The 26,560-nt window shown below is 38.4% G+C and overlaps 4 protein-coding genes across 5 annotated transcripts; 3 read left to right on the top strand and 1 right to left on the bottom strand.

The window, feature by feature from the left end:
* The first annotated feature begins 1,433 nt into the window (after positions 1-1,433).
* LOC107493216 (protein ALTERED PHOSPHATE STARVATION RESPONSE 1-like) lies at positions 1,434-4,195 on the top strand. Its single transcript, XM_016114300.3, has 4 exons — positions 1,434-2,460; positions 2,588-2,757; positions 2,838-3,061; positions 3,154-4,195. Exons 1-4 carry the CDS (start codon positions 1,719-1,721, stop codon positions 3,863-3,865), a joined length of 1,848 nt encoding a protein of 615 aa, XP_015969786.1. The 5' UTR covers positions 1,434-1,718; the 3' UTR covers positions 3,866-4,195.
* Positions 4,196-4,280: 85 nt separating this feature from the next.
* LOC107493219 (ATP-dependent zinc metalloprotease FTSH, chloroplastic) lies at positions 4,281-9,241 on the bottom strand. Its single transcript, XM_016114306.3, has 5 exons — positions 7,709-9,241; positions 7,196-7,442; positions 6,920-7,103; positions 4,842-5,013; positions 4,281-4,747 (listed from the first exon to the last, which is right to left on the bottom strand). Exons 1-5 carry the CDS (start codon positions 8,987-8,989, stop codon positions 4,526-4,528), a joined length of 2,106 nt encoding a protein of 701 aa, XP_015969792.1. The 5' UTR covers positions 8,990-9,241; the 3' UTR covers positions 4,281-4,525.
* Positions 5,503-6,754, top strand: LOC107493220 (VQ motif-containing protein 22). Its single transcript, XM_016114307.3, has one exon. It carries the CDS (start codon positions 5,778-5,780, stop codon positions 6,423-6,425), a length of 648 nt encoding a protein of 215 aa, XP_015969793.1. The 5' UTR covers positions 5,503-5,777; the 3' UTR covers positions 6,426-6,754.
* Positions 9,242-9,513: 272 nt separating the features above from the next.
* Positions 9,514-16,503, top strand: LOC107493218 (ubiquitin-like domain-containing protein CIP73). 2 transcript variants are annotated; one of them, XM_016114304.3, is made up of 18 exons: positions 9,514-9,651; positions 10,469-10,635; positions 10,759-10,876; positions 11,169-11,264; positions 11,411-11,517; positions 11,638-11,718; positions 12,307-12,474; positions 12,580-12,649; positions 12,722-12,873; positions 13,201-13,365; positions 13,447-13,518; positions 13,736-13,856; positions 13,924-14,241; positions 14,320-14,453; positions 14,550-14,777; positions 15,070-15,642; positions 15,814-15,969; positions 16,067-16,503. In XM_016114304.3, exons 2-18 carry the CDS (start codon positions 10,507-10,509, stop codon positions 16,136-16,138), a joined length of 2,760 nt encoding a protein of 919 aa, XP_015969790.1. In that variant the 5' UTR covers positions 9,514-9,651; positions 10,469-10,506; the 3' UTR covers positions 16,139-16,503. The 2 variants fall into 2 exon arrangements, with proteins under 2 accessions (XP_015969790.1, XP_015969788.1); XM_016114302.3 differs by having other exon boundaries at positions 11,399-11,517.
* Positions 16,504-26,560: the final 10,057 nt, after the last annotated feature.

Here is a 26,560-nt window from a genome sequence, read left to right as displayed (position 1 = left end):
CTCCTTGCCACCAGATCTTCTTCTTCCGGTGACCTATTTTCTACTTTAGAACTCAAGCTTTCAGTAGACATTCTTCTTCTTCTTCTAATCAAGGGAGTCACTCAAATAAAGACGCTTAAAATTTTTTTTAAAGATATTTTTTAGTAATTAAAATTTAACATATATAATCGATTAAAGTATTATTTTTGTCAAAATTAGGCTAGACAAATTAATTTGACTAAAAAAATAGTGAATCAAATCTTGAAGTGGTCTAAATTAATATTTTTTTATAGAAAATGAAAAGTTTAGTCTAATTTAAATATTAATAATTTTTAATATCTAAAAAGTAAGTAACAATATTAAAGAAATCTGAAAAAAGATATTATACTAATATTTTTTAATTAAATAAAAATTTTCAAATCTCATAAAGTAAATTCTTTTTCTTCTTGTGGCCGTCTTTTTTTATTCATTTGATATTAATTCTCTCTGTTTCAACTGCTACTATTAAGAGATCTTTTTCAACTATGAATATTGTAAAAAATAACTTAGAAACAAAATAAAAGATGAATTTCTTGTTAATTGTGTTTTAATTATATTGAAAAGAAAATTACTAAAAATTTTGATACAAATTCTATTATCGGTGAATTTTATGATACGAAGATTCGACCACTTCGTTAATAAAAAGTATATACATATTTTTTTTACTTTAAAATATATTCTCTGTCGATATATTTTTGTAATATATCTTACATTATATAATTTTTTTACATAATTTTTAATATTATATGCGTTATTGGCCCCCCCATAATATTATTTCTGGATTCGTCTTGGGAAGTTAAGTTGTTTTCTTTTGTGTACATAGGTTAATATAGGATTAAGTGGGATACTTGAGCTAATCAAAGATCCAATTTACTAAGTCCACTTAACCATATTAATCCTACCTTTACCCTAGCCCTATTACAACCCTCCAAAGACCTCATGATATTTGCATTCATTCATCAAGTATTTGTCGATTGTTAGATGACTAGCAAATCCTAGAAAACATTATTAAAGAAGAATTGAGTGATTAAGCCCTACACACTGAGCGATTAGAGTATAAACACATCCGAAAACTAATTTATTTAGTCTAATTTTAATAAAAATAACATAGTTTAATTAATTATGTGTTAAATTTTAATAATTAAAAAATATTTTAAAAAAACGTTTTAGACATATTTATACGAGTGACTCTCTTGATTCAAAGTCAATAACGTAATTATCTTTTTACCTAAGAATAAAAGATATGAAAAAGTTGAGTGTGTGTGTGAGAGAACGTAAAAGGTTAGTAGTAGCAGCAGTAGAGAGAATAAAGAGTACATAGGCATAAGGATAGAAGGAAAGGACCACGAATAGCAATGAACAATAATTGAATTAGGAGTTAGGAGGAAGAGAGACGTTGCATTGGCAGTACCCGCCACTTTTGGAAGTTAATGGGTAAACATAGAAATTAGAAAGAGAGGCCCACCCCTCAAGCTAGTCATAATAAGTCAATATGCTATCCTAACATACACTTGAATGCTATTAATCATATTAATAATCACCGTTATTCACTACTAGCACTACCAGTTAGTATCGAATAAAGCAATAAGGCTCCCCTTCCGCTTCCATGTAAGTGAATGTAATGTAATAGAAGTAATAGTGACATTCATTCCAATTCAAATTCGACATTTTATAGTTCCAAGGAAAGCAAGACAGGCGTGATGGGTTGCAACGCCTCAAGAGTGGATGGACTTCCGGCGGTGGCTCTGTGCCGCGAGCGCTGCAACTTGCTGGACGAGGCCCTCCGCCAGAGCTACGCTGTGGCTGATGCACACGTGGCACACATGCAGTCCCTCAAAAGTCTTGGCCTCGCTCTCCACACCTTCTTCCGTCACTCTGAAACATTACCATTACCTCCTTATTCTAAATGCCATCAACATGTGCACTCTTCCTCCTCTGCCTCCTCAGGCTCAGTGGATGAGGATACAGATACAGATACGGATGCGGATATGAATATGGATACGAATAAAATATCCCACTTGTTCAACCAAAGCACTACCCGTTATGATTCCTCACCTCCTCCTCCTCCTCCGTCACCGCCGAGCACCTCAGAATGGGATTTCCTCAACTTCTTTGACACTTCTTTCGACAAATACCATCTCCCCTACACTGCTCCCAATCCGCACACTCCTACTCCTACTCATCATCATCACACTCACAAAGGAGAAGCCAAGCAGCAGAAGGAGGATGGTGCTGACGCTGCTGCTGCTTCTTCCAAGGAAAAGACTTCAACTTGGAACAAGAAAGAATCGGAGGATCCTTTCTCCAAAGGTAGTAGTTTCTCTGAGGCAATGAAAGAGATTCAGCTTCTTTTTGAGAAAGCATCTGAATCGGGAAACCCAATCTTGGAAATGTTGGACGTTGGCAAACTTCGGTACCATCGCAATATAGCCGTTAATCCAGGTACTCATTATCACCTATGGCTGCGGCTACCCACTCCTGTGTTGTGTATTTTGTTTATCAATTTCACAGATTATAATAAATCAGATGAACAAGTTTTGAATTAAAAAAGTGAGGTTTTTTTTTTCAGTTGGTTGCAAGTTGATGCAGGTATTTACTAGTCCTTCAACGCCTGTCACGGTCCATTGCAGCATGCAATCATCCCTCTTGGTTGGTCGGAGATCAATGGGATCCGAGAATGTTTGCTCTACTCTAAACAAGCTATGTATGTGGGAGAAGAAGCTCTACGATGAAGTCAAGGTATATATGCACCAACCAACCATGTGTGATGAGTTGATTTGTTAATACTAAAATGAACTAACGCAGCTATTTCATTTCAGGGCGAGGAGAAATTGCGCATAATCCATCAGAACAAGTGTAGGCAGTTGAGGCGCATCAGTAAAAAAGGTGCTGATGCTCACAAGATTGATTCCCTGGAGACCATGATTGCTCTTCTAGCTACCAAAATGAAAATATCTTTCCAAGTAGTTGACAACATATCTAACACCATATGCGACTTGAGGGAGCACCAGTTATGGCCGCACATCAGCACCTTCCTCTTTAGGTATATACTCTGAACCCTCTTTTCTCTAGATGCTGTTTGCTAGCTATATTGATACCCCTTAGCTAACACTGGTTCATATATGTGAGAAAAAGGTTTCTTCGAATGTGGAAAGACATGCTAGAATGTTACAAACGACAGTGTAGGCAGATTGCTGAAGCCAGGAGTTTAGATACCTCCTTCAACGAAAAGCTCAGTAATTCTCATCTCTATGCAGCAATAAAACTCAAATCTGAGATTAAGAACTGGACTCTAAGCTTCTCAGATTGGATATACGCCCAAAAGTCGCATGTCAAAGCGTTGAATGGCTGGCTAGTAAGATGCCTGATGCATGATCTTGAAGAAACAACAGCAGTACCACCCTTTTCCTCTGGTGGGATTGGTGCACCGCCTCTGTTTGTCATCTGCAGCAAATGGTCACGGGCAATGGATGATCTATCGGAGAAGGAAATGGTGGAAGCCGTCAACGGATTCATCCTCAGAGTGAATGAGATCTTGGATAAGCATATCTCAGACCCTCGTCAAAAAGCAACATTGGACAAGGAACTGGAGAGACAAGTGAAAATCTTGGAGAGGCAGGAGCAAAAGATGCACAAAGTGATTCAGTCTCGGGAGATAAAGATGGGTAGAGGGGATGCTGTGCATCGTGGTGAACTTCTTGCTGCTATGAGCTTGCAGTCAGGTCTCCAACATATTTTTGCTGCAATGGAGAGGTTCACTGCCTCCGCCACTCGTGCATATGAACAATTGTGCCAGCAAATTGAGCTAGACAACCATCTTTCGGGAGATCTCAACAACATTCATTAGTTTTCTTTCGCTTTATTCATATTGCACCATTCGTTGATTCTTGTCGCATTGCATCCAAGGTTTTATATGTCATATATGTTAACCTTCGAAGAAAGGGTTGGTTAATTGAAATTTACATGTTACGCATTTAAAATAAAATTTAACTTTGATACAAATATAAAATAATTTTATACGTGCATTCAATTACGTAATGCACCTAAAAATAACTACCTTTTACATTAATAGTGTGAATGATCATGGAAAAAAACGGATGTGATTGTATGTTCGGTGCATTAAAATTAAACTTCTTAAAATAAGTTAAAATGTTTATTTGAAATTAATAAAATAAGGTCAGACATGTAAAAAAGACAGAACTCAGAAGCAAAGATTAAGTGATAGTAACACTTAAGAAGTAAAGGCAAACAAAACTATAAAGTGAAACCTAAAATGTATAGTGCAATCTTTGTATTGAACTGGGTGTGAATGGAGAACAATGCACAACTTCTCCAGATGCATTCATCCCACAAATAAATGTCTCTGCTTCTAAACCATTTTATACAACTTTCGACTTCTTGCTTTGATGATGAAGTGTATTGACCGAATTGTTAAACATGTGTACTGCTCTTATGATACAAACAAGAACAAGATTTGTGCTGATTCGTAGGGAAACAAGGTTGGGCCTTAGGCAACATAAAGTTCAGCTTGGCCATCAATGAAGAGGCTCATGAACTCTTCGCCATCGACGGTTTCCTTTTCAATGAGAAGCTGGGCAAGCTTGTGAAGGATGTCGATGTGGGTGGTTATGATTTGCTTAGCCCTCGAATAGGCTGTTTCCACTAGGTCCCTCACCTCTGCATCCACAACATCGGCAGTTGCCATGGAGTAATCCTTTTGCGTTGACATCTGCGGTTAGTTAAGAATAACATAGGTAATAGTGAGAAATGAAAGCATGTCCAAGAATGACGACAGCGATGAAAATGTGATGTAGGTACCATACCTGTTGGCCCAAGAATGGATTACCACCAGGGCCGCCAATAGCAACTTGTCCAATCTTCTTGCTGAACCCGAATCTCTCAACCATCTGCCTTGCCACCCTTGAAACTTGCATGAAGTCATTTGAAGCTCCTGTCGTCACATTTTCCTCCCCGAATATTACCTCTTCTGCAACCCTGCATGCATTCATTGTTTGGGTCTGAGTGAGTGAGTGACCATAAAATACCACCACCATGTTTCATAAAGTTTTAATGTGCTTTTTCATAAAATATTAATATTTGCTTATTCTATTTTGACTCAGTCAACAGATTCACCTACTGCCAAACTACACGAGGAGAGATAGAGAGGATGATGATGCTTCCAGGAACACGCAGGGCATAAGGAAGGAAGACACTGCCACAGATTAGATAGATAATCTCCCAATCAACCCACTTCCAGAAGCTCATGCTCAACACGTCACTCAGTCAAACTCAAATATTTTCCACACCAAACCCTTTTTCTTTAAGATAATGGCACATGTTACACGAAATATTTATTTGTTTCTACTTTTGTTAAATCCAAGTTTACAATTGCATTGGAATTCTCTGAGAGGAAAATAAAAATTAAAAAAACTATATTTAAATTGTAATAATAATTAACAAAAGATTAAGAAGTTAATTGGTTAATCTCCCAAGACATGTCAGTGGCTGCCGCCTTTAGAATATACTGCTTTCCCCAAAATTCAGAGTCAGGGATCATGCCCTACGTTCACACTTTTGACTCAATACTAGGTATAAACTATAAACCACTATAAAATAATAAAATGCACTTAAAAGAAAAGAAGAAAAAAAAAAAACAAATACAACCACCATAAATACCAAGTCACAACACGTTAGTTTCCTTCCCCCTCAACTGTCCAATTTCTTGTCCTCCTATATGGCCATTGGTCATGAACTAAACCATGTCTGCCCCAAATGACTGGTTACAATTCTACAACCAAAATTTCCCTTCCCAAGGTAATCCTTCAATTCCCGTCACCGCAGCAACCCCCACCACTGCCACTGCCACTGCCACCACCAGCCCTCTGCCAGGGATGGGGATGATGGTGAATTCGGGTTCACCACCAACATCATCCCCAAATCTAAGCCCAGAGGGCCGGGTCTCAAAGCCTGCACGGCGCCGATCACGGGCCTCACGGCGAACTCCCACCACTTTGCTGACCACAGACACCACAAACTTCCGTGCCATGGTGCAGCAATTCACCGGAGGCCCAAACGCTCCCTTTGCACCAACAGCATCCCCAGCTGCACCATCAGGGCTGCCAAATCTGCTGGGTCTTGGGTTCGGGTCACGCCCTGTCCCAGCTGTAAACTCTTCGACGCTCATGGTTTCACCCCCAGCTGGTTACCTTCTACAACAGCAACAACACCATCAAAATCTCTTTCAGCCACAAAACCAACAGTTCATGTATAGTGGTAGCACACAAGGTGGAGGTGACAACACGTTTTTCCAGAGACTAAGCAACCCAACAAGACCCTCTGACCATGATCATGAGGTTTTGATGGATCATGAACATGGAGGACGATTCTTCCCAAGTAGTTCTTCTTGATGAGTAAGTTCCTGTAGAGAAACCACATCCTATCCTAGTCTATGTTTCAATAGGAACACGGATAGCAGTTTTCCTTGGTGATGTTTGATAGTGACATAAAGCAGACAATTAGGTGCTAACTTGGGGAGAACGGTTGACCAACCAATGTATAATATTATAGTTATCTTCCAATTTAGGACTTATTTTATTATTTTTATTTTAATTAGTTCTGTAATTTGGGGTTTTCTTGCATGGAATTGGGCGCTACTTCTAGAAACCTTTGGTGGCGCTGCCAAAACTTTTTATCTATTTTTTCTTCTTTCTATAATTATTAATCATGAGTTTGTGTACTTGCTCCTTTTGTTTTCTGAATAAAGCTAACTAGTTTAAAACCATGGTTAAAAATCATGCTAAAAAATTATGAAAACCCATCCATGGGTTCAAACTACGAGGTGGTGTGATAGTACTTATCAAACCCCAAAATCACATATGCAATGGAGCAATGGTCTACTAACCTTCCTCCTAGAGCAACTGCCATCTGATTTTCCAAGTAGCTTCTACTGTACAGTCCAGACTCAAGCCTCTCTTCACTGGGAGCAAAAAATGTGAGACCACCAGCTTGGCCGCGAGGAATGATTGAAATCTTCGCCACAGGATCATATTCGGGCATCAAAGCACCCACTAGAGCATGGCCAGCCTCTGAAATTAATAACGAAAAAATTGTTTATGACCCAAGAATAAATTAAAAGCAGCAAAGCTTAGCTACGTAACACATAATAAATAATACAAACCGTGGTAGGCTACTAATTTCTTCTTCTCATCTGAAACAACTGCATTTTTCTTTTCTGGTCCAGCAATGATCCTCTCAAGGGCATCAGATATCTCATCTTTACTTATTTCCTTAAGGTCACGCCTTGCTGCAAGAATAGCTGCTTCATTCATCAGATTCTGCAAGTCGGCCCCGGTGAATCCTGGGGTTCTTCTTGCAATCTTTTCAAAGTCAACATCCTTTGCAAGTGCCTTTCCTCTAGAATGTACCTGAAAGGCATGAAAAGTTTACAAGTCAAGATACAGACATGTGTGCACCTACATGCTTATCTTAGACACCAGCCAAACATTTGGATATACTGAAAGTGGTGAGAGACCTAATAGGCTAATACCAATCATCCAAGCATGCACTATATATCATTCCAAAACAACCAATTCCATATATGAAAAAAAACTAAGGGTTCATATCACAAGTGCTTAAGTTTATCAAGATTAGCATTAAATTCCCAGTGAGTCCATCAAGAGAGGATGCTTACCTGAAGGATCTTAACTCTGCCAGCAACATCAGGCCTGTCAACAGTAACCTGCCTATCGAACCTGCCGGGCCGCAGCAGGGCAGAGTCGAGGACATCGGGCCTGTTGGTAGCAGCCAAAACAATGACACCGGAATTACCAGAGAAGCCATCCATCTCCGTCAGGAGCTGGTTAATGGTCTGCTCCCTCTCATCGTTCCCGCCTCCGAGACCAGCCCCTCTCTGCCTCCCCACGGCATCAATCTCATCAATGAAAACAATGCATGGCGCCTTTGACTTGGCTTTCTCAAACAAATCCCTCACGCGGGAAGCACCAACCCCAACAAACAGCTCCACGAACTCCGAAGCCGCGCAAGAGAAGAACGGTACTCCGGCCTCACCGGCAACCGCCCGTGCCAGAAGGGTCTTCCCGGTTCCAGGTGGCCCCACCAGAAGACACCCTTTTGGGATCTTAGCACCCAAAGCGGTGTACTTGTCAGGGTTCTTGAGAAAATCAACAACTTCCTGCAGTTCCAGCTTGGCTTGATCAGCGCCTGCGACGTCAGCGAAGGTGACGCCGGTTTCGGGGACCTCCTGGAACTTGGACTTTGAGCGGCCGAAGTCCATGGGGCCTCCGAGGCCGCCTGGGCCCCCGGGGCCACCCTGGGCCCTACGGAAGAGGAGGAAGAGGCCTGCGAAGGCGAGGAAGGGGAAGAGGAGGTTGCCGATGAAGTTGAAGAGGCCGTTGCCGGAGTCGCCCTCGGAGACGGAGATGTCGACGCCGTTCATAGCGAGGATGTCGATGAGATCGGGATCGTTGGGGACGATGACGGTGGCGCGGCGGCCGTCGACGGCGGTGAGCTGGAGGGCGGAGCCGTCCTTACTGAACCTGACCCTCTCGACCTTGCCCTTCTTGACGGCGTTGAGGAACTCGCTGTAACGCCACTGGGAGCCCTCGGGGAGGTCCGACGAGGCCTGGGCCTGGGGTTTGGGGGCGTTGAGGAGAAGGTTCTGAGAGAATGGAGAGGGATTCTGGGTGCTGGGCTGCTGGGCCTCGATGACGGTTGGGGGCCCTGCGTTGTCTACGGCGATGGCTTGTGGTTGTGGGGTAAGGGAGGAGATGAAGAGGGCGGTGAGAGCAGGCAGTGATTTCTTCCATTGTGGTTGTGGTTGCTGTTGCAGGTTTTGTGCGTTGATGAGCCTGCTTGTTCTTGCGGAGCTCGATTTCGTTGTTTTTGGAGTTGGGGGCGATATTAGGACTTTGGTTCCCAGCAAGTTTGAAGCTGAGGACGACAGAAACGCCATCCTTATCTTCTTTCTTTCTTTATTGCTTCTTCTATCTGGTTCAGGACAACAAGCTACTGCTGCCTCTGATATCTCTAATCTAATCAGCTCCTCAATTATATTTATATCACTTGCTAGTTGCTTCCTTCCTTATTTCATTTGGGTGAATGTGCAGTAATCCTACGTTGTTGCGTTTTTAAGATGAACAACCAAGCTGCATCAACTTCAACTTCAACCTGTGCCATAACTTTGGCTTGTGATCTTCTTTAGCACACGTGGCTGATACTCCATCCCTTTATTTTTGTTTTCCTTTCTCCCATCCCTTTAAACAACTGGAGAAAAATATCCACAACGACCTGGAGCGCCTCTCTTACTTGGGCTTCTTCAAAGTGATTTATGTCTTAACAAAAAGGCCCAACTATCCCCCATAGTAGCCCACAGGGACTAGGAGAAAACTTTCATACCCGATACTCCTCCCAAACATCACGCATTCCATATTTGATATTTCCATTTCCTTTCTTTTTCTACGACACGATAATAATATAAATAAATAAATAAATAAAAGAAGGTATTAGCATACAATTGCAAATTTGCAATAGCAATAGCCCTCATTTTCTTGGGTTTCTGCTACTGCTCCAAATTAAACAAACGCACAAAGATCATCGCCTTCATCTCCGGTTACGGTGAGCACTATTTCCGCCGTTTCGGTTGTTCCTATCTTATCCTATACTTCATTCATTTTTTCGTTGTTAACTCTCTAGAATCTTCTATACCCTCAGATCTTACCGCTTCTTTCTCTCTCCCTACTTCCTACCTCTTTCCCCAACGCCAACTTCTTCTGCTCACTCTTCGATCGGGTTCTGTCACCACTTTTTATTATTTTTTCCTTTTTAATGTAATTATACATCCTCTGCTGCTTTCCTTTTGCCCTGATTTATCTATCAAATTTCTCTCATGTCTCATTTTTTTACTCTCTTTATGCTGTATCAAAATCTGTCCTAACTTTCAGGCATTTTACTTTTTACTAGTCCTATAAATCATTTCAACTTTCAAGAATTTCAAATGTATTTCTGTATTCTTCAGTGGCCTGTTTATGTCGCGGATATAAACCTGTTCATTGCCATGCTTTGGTGCCGTGTCTAGATTGCTTGTGCTGTAGGAGACCTGTTATGTTATACTTTGTGGCCTCTATATGTCGTTATGTCTTATGTGTCCATAGAAATAAGCAATTTTTACTTGCAAAATGTATGGATTGGATGTCCATTCACCTAGTTGATATATTCGATGAAGATGAGGTGCCACGGCAATAATGCCGTTGAGCGTCTTTATGAATAACGAGTTCTTGAGACAAGTAAATAGTACACATTACATAATTTTCTTTAACATCCGCATTCGTGATATGGCTTCCTTTTTAATGAATTTTGTAATTAAATGCCTGAAAATGAATGTTTACCTCCTATTTAATTGTTTTTCCTTGGCCCCGGGGGATTTTTTCTATAGAATTTTTTGGTCCGTGAAATTGTTGCTGAGAAAATAGCATGGCAAGTCAGGGCTCTAATGAAGGCTCTAGTTCCGGCATTACATCGGCTGAGTGTTCGGATTCAACTGTTCAACTCAACATCAAGACTCTAGATTCACGTGTCTATAATTTTCAACTGGACAAAAATGTAAGAACCGTCTCCATTTATGTCAATTATTGGATTTTTGTACCCCCCACCCAAAAAAATTTTTCTGCTCTTATATTAGACCATCAGATTATAATACTAGTTTGGTCTTAAAAATGGTTTCAGATGCCTGTTTCGTTGTTAAAGGAGAAAATTGCTAATGAAATTGGTCTTCCAGTTGGTCAGCAACGGCTGATTTTTAGAGGAAAAGTCTTAAAGGACGAGCATGTGCTATCTGAGTATCGTATCCTTCCAATTGTGACTCGTTATTTTTTGTTAGAATAATTTATGGTGGACTGGATGTTTTCTTAGTTGTTGAATAATTTGTTTATCTTTTTGTAAGCAAAGCACAATAGGTATGGCTAGTGTCTTCTCATTATCCAACATTGCTATCAGTCTGGCTTTCGAAAAATAATGGATTTGATTTTAAGGCAGATGGAAATGATATAGCTTGAATCAAATGGGGAAATGAGTTTGTGTTTGAAAATTGTGGTGCTTATCTATTTGTTTTATACCGTAATCCTTAACCATTGAAGATATCGAGAATGGGCATACCTTGCATCTAGTTGAAAGGCAACCAAATCAGTCACAGGCTTCTGGTAATAGTACTGCTGAGCCAGCTGGTGCTAATGGTAATGCAGTTATAACTTAAGGATGCATTCATGTTGAAGTTTTTTCTCCCCTCCACTAGGTTTCTGTCAGATTTAATTACATCAATGCTTTGTTGTATTGTACTGTACTAGTGATAAATCTTCTTATTTGGAAGGAAATGATGCAGCCTCCGTGCCTCCTCGTAACCGTGTTGGACAAATTTCACACAGTGTTGTTCTTGGAACTTTTAATGTGGGGGACCAAGGAGAAGGCATTGTTCCTGACCTTACACGGGTGTGTCTTTTGTAATTAGCATCTATATCTTAGTAGTTCATATTCATTGTTTATTCTGTTAAGTTTTCCAAAAAGTACTTTTGCTATTACCAAAGAAATATAGCTGTGCCATGTTTTCAGGTTATTGGGGCAGTTTTGAATTCTATTGGAATTGGTGGTCAGAACACAAGTAGTCCTCCCAATGCTACCCAACCTGCTACAGTTAGTATCGCGTTTTGTTTGAAAAGCTCTTTATCCCTTGTATTTGCATCATTTTGATATTTTTTTTTGTACTACACATATCCAACTTTTTTAATCCAAAATTGACTTTGATCAAGTCCATAGACCATCTGTTGCCTAGGTTAATAGGTTTTTAAGTAAGTTTCTTGTGATTTTTCTTGCAACATTCCTAAATATTGTTGTTTAGGCCCCTCCTTTTGACATCCATCACCATTTCTACTAAGTAGATCGTGAGACCTTTACTTGCTTATTACCTGCTTCAGGTGGCTTATATATATATATATATATATATGTATCCTTCCCAATATTTTTAAATATCAAGTATCTTGAGTTTTTATCTAATTTTGGAGACTTTATTTTCCCCAATTTTTTGGAGGGCTAAAATGTGTACTTTTCCTCATGATACTACTTGTTTGCTACGATTTGTCAAAGAGATTTGATGCGGATCACAGGCTTGTGCTTTGATGTTTGTGTATGTTGTTTTGCTGCATGCATTGTGCAATATATGTCCATTGAACCAAGTAGCCAAGTAGGTATGTATTTAAACTAGAGCCCAATCTATCTGTACAGGCTCCGCTAGGGAATGAAGCTGCGGGCGTGAATTCTGGGAATCAAAATGCATCTGGAAATCAAGCACAGTCTGGCCAGACATTTCCTGGTCAGGCATTCCAATCTCTGCCTCATGTTGTTCAAATTCCTGTGGCTTCTGGGGCCATACCAATCCCTTCTCTCAATGCTGTATGAACATAGTAACATTTATGCATTACTCTCCAAATCTTGAAATTTAATGCATTGTTGATTATAATTAACAATTTTCCTCATTCATTTTCTTTTACATTTCAGCCAATTCCTGATTCATTGAACACACTCTCTGAATTTATAAATCGCATGGAACAGACACTATTGCTAAATGGTGATGACACTGACACTTGATTTTTTTAATGCAATGAAAAGGAAATGGAGTTATATAGATTTATTTATGCAGTTTATCAGTCAAATTTATCTTCAACTAATGCTGGAGATCAACGGGTTGAATTGCCTACCAATGCACAAGGGTTGCCGACAGTTGAAGCATTAAGCACCATCTTGCATCGTACAGAACAGTTGCTTAGTCATCAAGCTGTTGCTGCAATATCTGTAATTAAGGCTTCCCTTTTACAAATATTCATACTTACCCTTTTAATGATTTATTCGGGAGATGCATTTATTACTTAGTCTCTTGTTATATAAAACTTCCAATTTCCTCTTTCCTTATTGTCCATCTCTGATCAGTGATCACATATGTTCGCGCAATGAAGCATAAATACTAAACATAATACGAGTCTTAAGTTACTTCTGAGAAACACAGAAATATTGTTATCGCGATGAAGTTCATATTTAAATGTAGGATCATTATGTTTATTAACCTTTCCATCCTTATCATGTATCCTATCTGAATGTTTTATCTATAATTTGGGACTCTAGCATATTGCTGGACGGTTGGAGCGAGAGGGAACTTCATCTGATTTAAGTATAAGGGATCAAATACAGTCAGAGGCAGCACACTTAGGACTTGCTATGCAGCATTTGGGCACACTTTTACTTGAGCTTGGCCGAACGATTTTAACCCTGCGTATGGGACAGTCTCCTGTATGTTTTCATCCTTTACTTAAGGGATTTGGTTTAGTTTATTGTGTCAACAGATCCTTCAGGTTAATATTCAATTTTCAGGCAGAATCTGCTGTAAATGCTGGACCTGCAGTTTATATTTCTCCATCAGGGCCAAATCCTGTAATGGTTCAGGTTTGACATTTTTTAAATCTATAATTTTTTTTAATGGTGCTTCCAGACCAATTATTTCAGCATTAGGTGATGCTTCTTCAAAATGCAATTAATTAATTCAAACGGGAAACTGGAATTTTGCTTATGTCCTTGTTTAACATTTTCTCTAGTCTTTTGGACAGGTTGGGTAGTGTTTACATTGTAGTTTCTGATGTTACTGATGTTGTGCTATTTTCAGCCCTTTCCTCTTCAGACAAACTCACTATTTGGTGGTCCTATTCCTTCTTCAACTCCTCCAGCATTTGGTGCCATTGGTATTGGAAGTGCTCCGCGGAATGTGAACATTCATATACATGCTGGTACATATAACTAGTTCTGGGTTTTCTTTGAATCGTTCAAACCTTTAATAACTCTTCTTTGTACCAGGTACTGCTCTTGCTCCCATTGTTTCAGCAATTAGTTCTAGGACAAATAATGGAGAAGGGACAAGAAATGAAAACCGTAATGAGCCTGGCCCTGGGGATTCAGGTTCTGCACGTGCGTTGCCCGTTAGAAATTTCATGTCGGCAGCCTTCCCATCTCACCCTCCTGGTGTTGGAGTTGCCAGTGGCACACAGACTGGGTCAGGTGTTTCTACTTCACAGCCACCACCTAATTCAACTCCATGGTCATCTGCTGCAAATGAATCGAATTTCTTTAGGAACTTAGTTCGTAATATACAAGGAGATAACACAGCTCCATCAGGTGCGTGTCAATTTCTTGTGCAAAATATGTAGCTTCCGCTAGCATTCAAGTTTTTAAACTGTTTTTGCATCTAAACAGGTCAGATGGCATCAACTGGCCGAGACTTGTCTTCTGGTTCTGAATCAAGGTCTTCCCAGAGAGATGAGCAGGCAGATACCACCGGGATGAATGGCTTCAGAACTGCAACTGCATCCTCAGTTGGCTGTGGCTCTGTAAGTGGAGCTGTAGTACTTCTACCCATACCTAATTATATATCTATTCCCCATAAAAATTTTAATTGACTAATATTTAACCTCAATCACAACCAGCTCCAAACTGAGTTAGTGCAAACCTGTGATAATGATGAGAGAGGTGTTTCAGTTGACAATTACCCTTCAAGTTCTTCCGGTCAAGGTTTACAAAGCTCTTCTGGTGGAGAAACAACAGTGAAATCAGAACAAGTAAAGGATGCTCCATCTGCAAGTGCGAAACAGGGTGTAGCTGAACCTGCCAGAGCTGCTCCTCTTGGATTGGGCATGGGTGGCTTAGAGCGTAAGGTAAGGTTCTTCGTGATTTTTTCTGACTAAGATGCCTTAAATTTCCCCATTGATGTGGCATGCTCTGTGAAATGTATTTGTTCGCTTTGATGTTGGAATGGTATTTCCATATCATTTAAAAGGCTGCTGTAGTTTCTTCTCTGTCCCTTCGAAAATTTTATTCATGTATTTTAGAAAATGTAATTTGAGAGATGAGTCTGAATTTGAGCAGTGAATCCCAGTAATACATCAGGAGGTATTCTTCAACATTTTGTTTAAAATTATTTATAGACAAATTTATTTGTGAAAACAGAGGCGGACAGGACTTCAACCTCCTGTAAGTAAAGGCGCTGACATATCATCCGGTTCTTCTGTCAACCAAAGTCAGCAAACTGGAACAGAGGGTCAACACACATTACAAGCACTTCCAAGTCATGGCTCTTCTGTGAATGCAAGAAATCCTAATAGACCATCCCAGCAGCCGCTGCCCTCTAGTAATAGGCAGATTGATATGGCTGGTCTGATGTCTCAGGTTTTGCATAGCCCTGCTTTGAATGGTTTGCTTGAAGGGTTTTCACAGCAAACTGGGGTTGACTCACCTAATGGCTTGAGGAATATGTTGCAGCAGTTCACGCAGAGCCCACAGATGATGAACACAGTCAATCAAATTGTCCAACAGGTTGGCAGTCAGGATATGGGAAATATGTTTGCCGGGATGGAAAGGGGGCAAGGGGGTGGCATTGATTTTTCGACGATTCTTCAACAGATGATGCCTATTGGATCCCGAGCGGCTGGTGGGGATACTCCTCCTCCACTATTCTCTGCTGCAGAACCTGAGACCTTGGCACCTTGCAGAGATGAAAACTCCAATAATACAACTTTACAGGTCTGTACGCATACTCCTGTATTACTGCACATCCATGTTTTGTAATTTATCTGGGCTATTGAGAAAATAAGATTAGCTTCTAGTTACTTGCTTTGGTTTAGATAATCGTATCTTCGGCTTTCTTTTGGTTTGCTCAACCATAATATATAGCTTGTCTCGTACGTATTCCAGCTCAACCTTCAAGAAGTGGTGGATAGGATTGATCACTTGAGCCCACCAGCAGATGTTTTTCGTGCTGTGGCTGAAAATGCCGTCCTGGTATCTGGGGGTGTAAATGTTACCGATGATATTCTGGATGAGTTATGCAGTAATGAGAGTCTTGCCAGCGTAAGTATTCTTTGGTGTTGTGCTTCTGCTTTTAAGCTTTTGCATACAGGTCTTGTGCATATGAACTCTTAAAAGTTGGACACACTTGATTGCGCAGGAATATTTGGAGACGTTGCGATATGATGTGAGACAGCGGCTAGATGGACATTCTGAGCAGGACAAGTCGTAATTGCAGCTTTTGTGGATATGTATTTTCTGCTTCATTGCCTCTATTTCGTGTGGCCATCCTAGGTGTCTTTCTAGTTTCTAGAAAGTTTGGGTAATTGTGACTAATTGGTCTGGATCATTCTGACAGACATCCAGATGGATGTGTGAAATTTTAATTTTCCCCACACGCCTTGGTTATAACAATGAGGCGTTGGATAGCCCCACTTATTTTCTGTGTTTTTTTTTCTTTTTTTTTCCCCCTTGGATGGAGATAGCCCCACTTGAAATGGTTTAATACTTTTATCAACTTTTGGGCTAAATTCAGACACAAGAAGAATTCATCAAAAATAGTATATGTACATGTTGCGTCCTTGCGGATTTTAGTGATCTGATTTCGTTACAACTATTGAGGGTCTTTAGTATGTGGACGATATGATAGGTGATCTGATGATGCAAGTCAATCAATTGTCACCATTTCTGTAAATTGTAATGTGGGATTACTGATCTTGCCCCTGAATTGGGCTGGGTACACGTTTGGTTGACTTCAGAGGAGCTGAAGTACTAAGTAATAACACCGCCACAGTAAGTAGCATATACATAGCACGGAATTGGCGTGTTAACTCTCGAGAATCACCTAGAATGATTTTGCAACTCTATAGTCTATACTCTCGACTTGAGATGTAAAATGTAATTAGTTGGTAATAAACAAGGCTTCCAAGAATATTCAAAACAAGACATCATATTAGTTGCCTAGCACTTGCGTTGAAGGCATGTCAAAATGACATCCTAACATTACATGAAAAGAAATCACTTCCTATGATTCTTTAAAGAGAATTGTTAAAAAATTATTAGAATTTATTATTTGTGGTTATTATTTTTGGTCATCAATTTAATTTTTTTATTTTAATAATTTAATAATATATTTTTGTTTACATTTTTAACTATTGATGGATGATTTATGGAAAAAAAAACAATAAATTTTAATTTTCATCTGGCATTTCTCTTCTTTAAACTTTAATGCAATAAGTTTTATTTTTTTTATCTTTGACTACTTGACAATTAAAAAGAATTTAATGCAATAAGTTTTATTTTTTTATCTTTGACTACTTGACAATTAACAGTTATACATAGTATATAATGTAAATATAGCACAAAATAAATGTCAATTTCCGAATAGATGTCAATCTCATGATAAGTGGGTGGAGTACACCTGCTTATCTCAACCTTCTTCTCCATGCGTGGAGTAATTAATTTCATTTTCAAAATTTATTTCAATTTCTTCTAAAAACTCCGCCTATGTTACACTTGCGGTACATAGCCGGTCCCAAACTCGGATAAAGGAGGAGGGTTGTGTTAGGTCTTCGGCAACCAACATAAAAATATAGTCGAACCCCCATGACATGAATCAAAGACATTATTGCGCTAAAGCTAGGTTGTTACCCGGAAGCAACGCGCCGTATGGCTCGAGTACGGTGTCAAAGCAAGAGCCGCTGCATCAGTGCCCGGATGTAGTGTTAAATGAGCAAGGGTTCTCGCGTTTTCGTGAACGAACGAGGGTAAATAAGCTAGTTCACAAAGTAAAAGGTAAAGGTCGAAGCGACAGAAGGTTGAGATTTGGGACATGGAACATAGGCACTCTAACAGGAAAGTCCATGGAGGTGGTGGACACCATGACAAGGAGGAAGATTAACATTATGTACCTACAAGAAACGAAATGTGTTGGTGCAAAGGCTAGGGAGTTGGATACTTCTGGTTTCAAACTTTGGTATACAGGAAAGGTGAAGAATAGGAATGGGGTTGGAATAATTGTGGATAAGCAGTAGAAGAAGGACGTAGTGGATGTCAAGAGGGTGGGAGATCGGATCATCTCTATCAAACTTGTGGTGGAGGGAAGTGCTTTCCATGTGATTAGCGCCTATGCACCACAAGTGGGTTCATGGGAGTATTCACGGAGGCCATGGTTTCGGGGTGATCAATGCCGAGGGTAAAACTATTTTGGACTTTTCTTCAACCTTTGATCTTCTCATCGCAAATACATGTTTTAAAAAGAGAGACGAACATCTTATAACCTATAAGAGTGGCATGACAAGCTCTCAAATCGACTTCTTCTTGTTGAGGAGAGTCGACCGAAAATTTTGCATTAACTGTAAAATTATTCTGGAAGAGAGTTTGACAACACAACATAGGGTGCTCGTCATGGATTTTCGCGTTGAGCAAAAGTTGAGGAAAAGACATTATACGAAGAACCCAAGGACGAGGTGGTGGCGGATGAAAGGTGAGGAACAAAGAAACTTCCTAAGATGGGTAGGAGAAGAGGCAAAGTGGGATGGAAATGGAAGCGCGGAAGAGATGTGGAGGGAGATGGCAGAAGTTATTAGAAGAACAGCAAAAAAAAGTTTTGGTGAATCTAAAGGAATAGGACCAAGAGACAAGGAGTCCTGGTGGTGGAATGCGAGTATACAAGAAAAGATAAAGATAAAAAGGGAATGCTTTAAAGAGTGGTCTTTAAGCCGCAATGCAGATAATTGGGAAAAATATAAGGCGGCTAAGAAAGAGACAAAAGTGGCTGTAAGTGAAGCAAAAACAAGAGCATATGAGGGTCTATACCAGTCTTTGGGCACAAAAGAAGGAGAAAAAGGTATATATAGAATCGAAAAGAGTCGGGAAAAAAGAACGAGAGATTTGGATCAGGTTAAGTGCATAAAGGATAAGGATGGAGAGGTGTTGGCTCAAGAGGAGAAGATTAATGAAAGGTGGAAGAGTTACTTCTATGAGTTATTTAATGAGGGACAAAAGACTCTTCTGAGCCTTGGTCGATTATGCACAAGGGAAGAAGATCAAAACTTTGACTACTATCGAAGGATTCGAGACTTCAGGTAAAAGAGGCTCTAAAGCAGATGAAAAATGGCAGGGCAGTAGGACCTGATAATATCCCAATTGAGGTTTGGAAGGGCCTTGAAGGAAAATGCATCAGCTGGTTAACCAAGCTTTTTAATGAGATTTTAAGGTCAAAGAAGATGCCTGATGAGTGGAGAAAGAGCACCTTGGTACCTATCTACAAGAATAAGGGGGATATACAAAGTTGCGGAAATTATAGAGGGATTAAGCTTATGAGTCATACTATGAAGTTATGGGACATGGTGATAGAACGGAGGTTGAGAAAAGAGACACAAGTAACAGAGAACCAATTTGGATTTATGCCAGGCAGATCTACCACTGAAGCGATATACCTATTAAGAAGGATGATGGAGATGTATCTTAGTAATAAAAGAGACCTACATATGGTGTTTATTGATTTGGAAAAAGCGTATGATAGGGTACCAAGGGAAGTCTTATTGAAGGTTTTAGAAAAGAGGAGAGTAAGGATTGCATATATTCGGGCAATTAAAGACATGTATGATGGGGCCACAACTAGTGTGAAGACTCAAGGTGGTGTGACGGAAGAATTCCCTATTGGTATAGGATTACACCAGGGATCATCCTTAAGTCCATACCTTTTCACATTAGTCCTGGAAGTACTCACAGAGCACATCCAAAAGCCTGTGCTATGGTGCATGCTTTTTGCCGATGATATCGTCCTTATGGGAGAGTCAAGGGAAGACCTAAATAAGAAGTTGGAGTTATGGAGAGAAGCTTTAGAAGTGTATGGTCTGCGCATAAGCTGTAGCAAGACGGAATATATGGAATGTAAGTTCAATCTGAGAAGGGAAAACCCCAATATAGAGGTGAAGATTGGAGAAAACATCCTAAAAAAAGTTAAAAGTTTTAAGTATATTGGGTGCATCATACAGGATAATGGAGAGATTGAACAGGATGTAAATCATAGGATCCAAGCAGGTTGGTCAAAATGGCGGAGTGCATCTGGTTTTATATGCGACAAAAAAGTGCCTTTAAAACTTAAAGGTAAATTCTATCGCACCGCTATAAGACCGCTATGTTGTATGGTACGAAGTGAAAGATGGACAAAGGGCAAAAGGCAGAGGAAGACCTAAGAAGACCATCCATGAGGTGGTCAAAAGAGATCTATATGTAAACGGTCTATCTGTAGACATGATACATGACAGAGCACAATGGCGTCGTTTAATTCATGTAGCCGACCCCACTTAGTGGGACAAGGCTTTGTTGTTGTTGTTGTTGTTGTTGTTGTTGTTGTTGTTGTTGTTGTTGTATTTCAATTCCTTCTAAATTAAATCCCTAACATCTTTCATCTACATTTATATCAATTAAAATACAATTTCTGTTTAGTAGATTAATATCCGAAAACACTATCAAATTAACCCCAGTGAAAGATCAAGACTTTTTTCCCCATTTCATTCGAACCATAAGCCCTTTTTTCGTTTTCATAAGCAGCCATGATTTTTCTAGGGTGTTACGGTTATGATTTTTTATCTGTTGAATTGTGCTTTTGTGTTGTGCTTTCTTTCAAGTTATTAATAATATGACAAATATAAAGTAGCCATTTCGTTCAAGTTTCCTCCATACTTCGAAGGTTTCCACTGGAAAAGTCGGGCATCGCATAGCCTTGTCTCCAACTCCCTATAGATATGTTATATAGGTTCATGTTTCAATTAATTGGCATATTGGGCTCCATTATCAGTTATTACATGTGTCTGGATTCGATATTAACGATAAAAGTTTTGGTCTTTATCTCACGTGGATGGGTTTGAAAAAAGGAAAAAGCTTGCAAAGATGGTGTTTTGGGGTGGAGATAAAGGGAAGGAATCAAAAAAGAGGTTTTTTCGTTTTTATAAGCAGCCATGATTTTTCTGGGGTGTTACGGTTTCTCTAATTTTTTATCTGTTCAACTGTGGTTTGATTTGCTATTTTGCGTGTTTGGTGTTGTATTTTCTTTAAAGTCATTCATAATGTGACAAATGTAAAGTAGCCATTTCGTTCAAGTTGCTTCCATATTTCAAAGGTCTCCACTTAAAAAACTGCGTTTGTTTCCAGATGATAAAGTTGAGTCGAAGGAGCAGAGCAAGAACGAAATCGCTTTCATTCTAGCTGCTTCAGGTACCTTTCCTTTTTTTTTCTTTGTCAATTCTACTGTGGGACAAAAAAATATTAATAAAGTATTATTTTTATGTGTGTCACTTAGATTATGTATTTTTTAATAGTTGATTGATAATGATAGTTAACTATAGTGGGAGTACATAAGAAGTACTTAAGGTTAGTGATAAAGTATTTTTTTCTTTAGATTTCTGTTTTTATTCATGTAAAAAAAAATTCTTCTAGATACGGATGCAATAGAGATATTATGCCTTGATATTTTTTAGTGTGAATTGTTTTATCTTTATAAATGTTTGTGTTGGAATTTTACATAGATTAGTACACATTCCTACATAATTGGTGTCTGCTAAGAACTGAACATACATACATATATGACTATTTAAATAATGGTATATAGTTAAACAAATTAATTCACTCAATTTTGATTAGTTACTTTAGTGAAATGATTATGAGAATGATGGATACATAGTATATAATCATGATTTTTGTATTGAACTAACCTAATTAGCGTGGTTATCACAACAATCACGGTAGGAATAGAGAATGGGATATGAGGGAGGATCATAATTTCATATGCAATCTCTTGATATCATACTTTTGTTCAAAGTTATTTGCAATCAAAGTTGTTAGTTCAGGTGGGTATCACATTTAAAATTTTCTAGAGATTTACAGTAAACTCTCAAAAAATTGGACATGTAAATGATATTTTGGGGGCTATTGTGATAGTTTAATAATAAAGCAAGATATGTTTCAATCATAGATGTTATACTAAGCAAAGTTGTTAGCGTAGCTATGCTATTGTTAAACATGTTGGTATGTGATGATTAAATTAAGTGGGTTATTTAAGTATATATAGCAGTTGCTCGTGAACAGGTGTTCAAAAAACAAGAAGTAGGCATGACTCATACCAAGAGCAAAAAAGAGACACATAAGAATAACACTCCCGAAAAAGGACCGCAAAAAAAAACTTGTGGACCAAAAAAGGTATGTTGAATAGTTAGCGTGAATTAACTATAAACTCAGGTTGTTGTATTCTAATAGTAAATGTTAAAACTGACATTCTTCTTCATTGTCACTTTGTGCTGATTATGAATGTTTGTGTAGAAAACACTGGTATCTAGGTGCTCGCCATATTGCGTGGCTTCAGTTATGAAGCAATTAGGTTCAGATGCGGGTAGAGAGAAAATAATGGAGGTGGAGAACATGGGATTCAGCTGGCTGCAATATGTGCCTGAATGGGCTGTCAACCAAGATATGATGGTGGTATTAGCATCATCATATAGTCGAGATGAGAAGTCTTTGATCATCAAAATAAGAAAAATTCTCATATCAGTTCAATTCATTGCACGGTGTTTTGGACTACCGAACCATGGTAAGCAATCTCTCACATAAAATAGGGAGAAAAGAAAAAAATATTCACAATAATCTTGTTGATTATATATTTTCGGTAAAATTAGCCATTAAAGATTTGAACTGCATCGACTCATTTTGTGTTTGGTAGGGAATAGTTTCAAAATTCCAGAAACACCAGTAGAGTACTGATTTTGTAACAGCTTCACAGGAAAGACACAAGCAGATTTGAAAAGGGATGTTATCACATGCTCGATGCAGTCCGATGACGGTAGAATCAACTTCCGGAGACAGTTCATCATGTTGATAGCGAAGTGTTTGTTCTTTTCCTCATTGAAGGCCACCGTTTCAGACATACATATATGGGTTGCCATTAATGTATCGAACCCAAGAAAGATATATTGGGTGAGGTACATTTATGATTTTCTAATTGAGGGAGTTTTGAGGTTTCATGATGTAAGGAAGAAGACAGTAGATGAATGTATGTTCGCATTACTGGTGAGCCGTATATCCCTAACCTTTGATTTGTTATTTGTTATTCTATAGTATACCTTGTTTATAGCAATTACTACAATTTTCAGATTATATATCTCCATGCTAACAAGAATGGAGATTTAGGAAGATATAATGGGAGAGAACCGTGGATCAGAGACTGATCACTTGCTGATCTGAAGAAGATGGATGAAGAGGAAAGCACATCTTACTCTGTGAGGCATATGATAGATATATAATCTTTTAATAGTGATAAGTGTGAAAGATATGTTAATCGGATCACTTCTTTTAAGCTCTGATGAAAATAAAACTTATACTTTGTACACTGTAGGGGCTTCTAAATTTAATTAGGAATATGTTTGAGATACTAAAAAAGTACAACCGTGTATAAAAGAGAGGATGCATTAGGAAAAAAGTCTAATAGAAAGACTCGTAAATAAGCTCCCATGGTAAATGAAACTGAGACCGACATACCGGCTGGTCATGCATCACCTGCTAAATTTGATGAACATCCTTCCAAAAAAAGGCAATTCAATAATTTTTCAGTTATAGTATAAAATTTTATTATTCTAACCTGCGTCTTTTTAATAGTATTCTAGTATAAATATTTTTTAGTTTTTGCATCTTTTTAATCGTATATAAATTTTTCCATGTATAGAGTAATTAATTATTTATCTAATTTAGTAGTGTGATATTATGTTGTAACTTGTAGATTCATCTTTAAAAAACTGTTGGAGCTACTTATCTTGAGCATGGCAATAGACCTTACACATTTAAATACATCTTTTTATGTTTTAACATTCACTTCATAAAATAATAACTTTGAAAACTGTGTCCTCTCCCTTATATGCATAGCTAAAAACCCTTTACTTAGGGCTGACAATGAGTAGGGTAGGGTAGGGTTTGGATTCTACCATAACGCAACCCGCGAGTTGAGAATTTTTCAACCCTAACTCTATCCGCACCCTAAAATTCTAAATCCTACCCTACCCGACCCTATCCACAGAAAAATAAAAAAATTTCAAGCAAATATAAAATTCAATTATTCCAAATTTCATACATATTAATAAAATAGAAAATAAAAAATTAAGTTCAAATTAAAATTAAAAATGATAAAATCTTAAAGAAATCTATCATAAAACTACAAATAATATGATCATCAACTAGTTTAGTAGTTATTTCAAGTTTTTATAAGAGAAAGATTGTGGGTTCAACACTCACTTTCTTCATTACATATATATTATATAATATATTAGGGGTGCAGGTAAGGTAGGATAGGGTATATCCTGAACCCGTACCCTATCCTACCCTACTTGCCCTGCGGGTAGGGTAGACAACCCTACCCAAACGGGTTAGTCCGGGTTGGGTACCCGCAGATAGGATATAGATTGCCAGCCCTACCTTTACTAAGCTGCTTTGGTTTTAATGTGCAACATGGATGACAATTTGATGAGCGTTATTCCAATTAAATAAAGATCTAAGTAATTCCAATATTAGTTACTTTAAATGGTATTTCGAATAGCTAATTTTTGTCTTATTAGTTTGGATGTTAAGTATGCCTGACACCTGATGTTATTCGTGTGGCCTTATAGATGTTAACTAATTGGAATTACAGATGTTATTGACCATTCTGTAATTTACTCGACACAAAGCAGCCTTGGGTAAACTTTTAAATTAAACTCATTTATATATTTGGGTGTACTAGATTTACTTGATTGGATTATATTTGTGCTAGGTGACCTTTTTATTATTATTTATAGTTGTTCAACCTTCAATTTATTTAAACAGAAATTGTAGTAAAGATTCACAAAACGGATGCATTCGGAGGATAAAGTGTGTAAGAACAAGACATGTACGGAAACGCCCACAGGGGAGGAGACAATGGACGACACGCCAATGGTAAATGCAACAGATGATGATGTTGATGAAGGACCTTCTGAGAAAAGGCAAGTTAATGATTTTTCAGTTATAATATGAAATCTTAATGCTCTAACCTGCCTCTTTCTAATAGTATACTAGTATAAATTTTTTTTGGGACATCTGCGTTAACATAATTAATCATTACATTTGTTTGTATATAAAATTTTATCATCCATAAAGTAATTTTAATATATGTTACCTACGTATAATATTGTGCTTAGTTGAGAAGGATGGCAACATTAGAGGTTGTAACTTATAGATTTATCTAGAATAGGAGTTCAAATAGCTAATATTTATCATTTTAATTCAGATGTTATGCATGCCTCACACCCGATGTTATTTGTGTGGCATTATGATTGCTAATTGGTTGGCATTGCGGATGTTACTATCCATTCTTTACTTTATTCTGCACGAAGAAGCTTTGGGTAAACTTTCGAATTAACATCATTTACAGATTTAAGCGTACTAGATTTACTTGATCAGATCAGATTTATATCAAGTATCTTTTGTTATTATCACTTATAGCTGCTCAACTTTATTTAAACAGAAACTACAGTCAAGAGTCCCAAAATAGGTCCAATAGGAGGAATATTGTGAGTATGAATAAGACATATGCTGAAACGCCCACAGGGGATGAGACAATGCCCAACATACCTATTGAAAATGGAACAAATGATAATGTTGATGAAGTACCTTCAAAGAAAAGGCAGGTTAGATGAATTTAACAATAATACGAAGTATTGATAATTATAGTAGGTGCATGATTTTTTATCTCTGACTCTTTCCTACTTTTTAGGTGGAATGTTTAATCAATAATAGATGTTATCTATCTAATCTTATGCTGGTTACACAACTTTCTTTACTTTAGTTCGCGCTCAGTTAAGAGCACTTAATTGTTAGTGAATGTGCAGGGAATCCGGAGAACTTGCAATGAAAGTGTATGTTGCGCCAGAGGACCCAATTCAAGTTAACTTTTCAATCTCGTCATTCTCGCTTGGCATCACTTAGATGCACATACCAGACTCAATGCCAGAATCTCCGGTAACAAACGAACAAAATGCGACTCCGGAACCCGAAGCACCAGAAAACATAAGAAAAACAAAAGATGTGGTGAACACACTAATGCCATCTGGGGGTGCTGCAAGGTCTACAGGTGATGACATGAACAGGATATATAAGTGGACGGTAGATTGTAGGGTTGCAAAGAATGCTACGCTCGCGTGGATTAATGGTGATGATGTTCAGCTGCAGCGAGCGGACCTTCGATCACTGGGATAGCGTAAAAGAGTAAGCGATACAGTAAGACCGAACAAAAAAACTGTAATCAATTGGTGAGTATGTATTCTGCATTAAAGTGCTATGAAATGCAATGCGTTTATTTTATTCAAGTGGTTGATTACTGTTGTGCCATGTTCAATGCTTCGAGCAACGCAAGGTTCTGCACAGATTTTTACTGTATTCCGCCGAGACTAATGGTTAGTGCAATCTATCCTTACCCGCTTAATATTAATTAATACCCATAATTTCCTTTAAGGATACTCTTAATTATTTCGTTAGGTGTTTAACTAATCTAAAATGGGTTTGCAGGCCCTAATATTGACTAATGATAATATTGAACGATGTGCCGACACGAACACTGGTTTTGTCCCTGTTCTTAGCAGCTTCATGGGTC

The sequence above is a fragment of the Arachis duranensis genome, chromosome 6 (assembly GCF_000817695.3).
Source record: "Arachis duranensis cultivar V14167 chromosome 6, aradu.V14167.gnm2.J7QH, whole genome shotgun sequence".
NCBI lineage: Eukaryota > Viridiplantae > Streptophyta > Magnoliopsida > Fabales > Fabaceae > Arachis > Arachis duranensis.
This window is presented reverse-complemented; position numbering and strand designations above follow the sequence as displayed.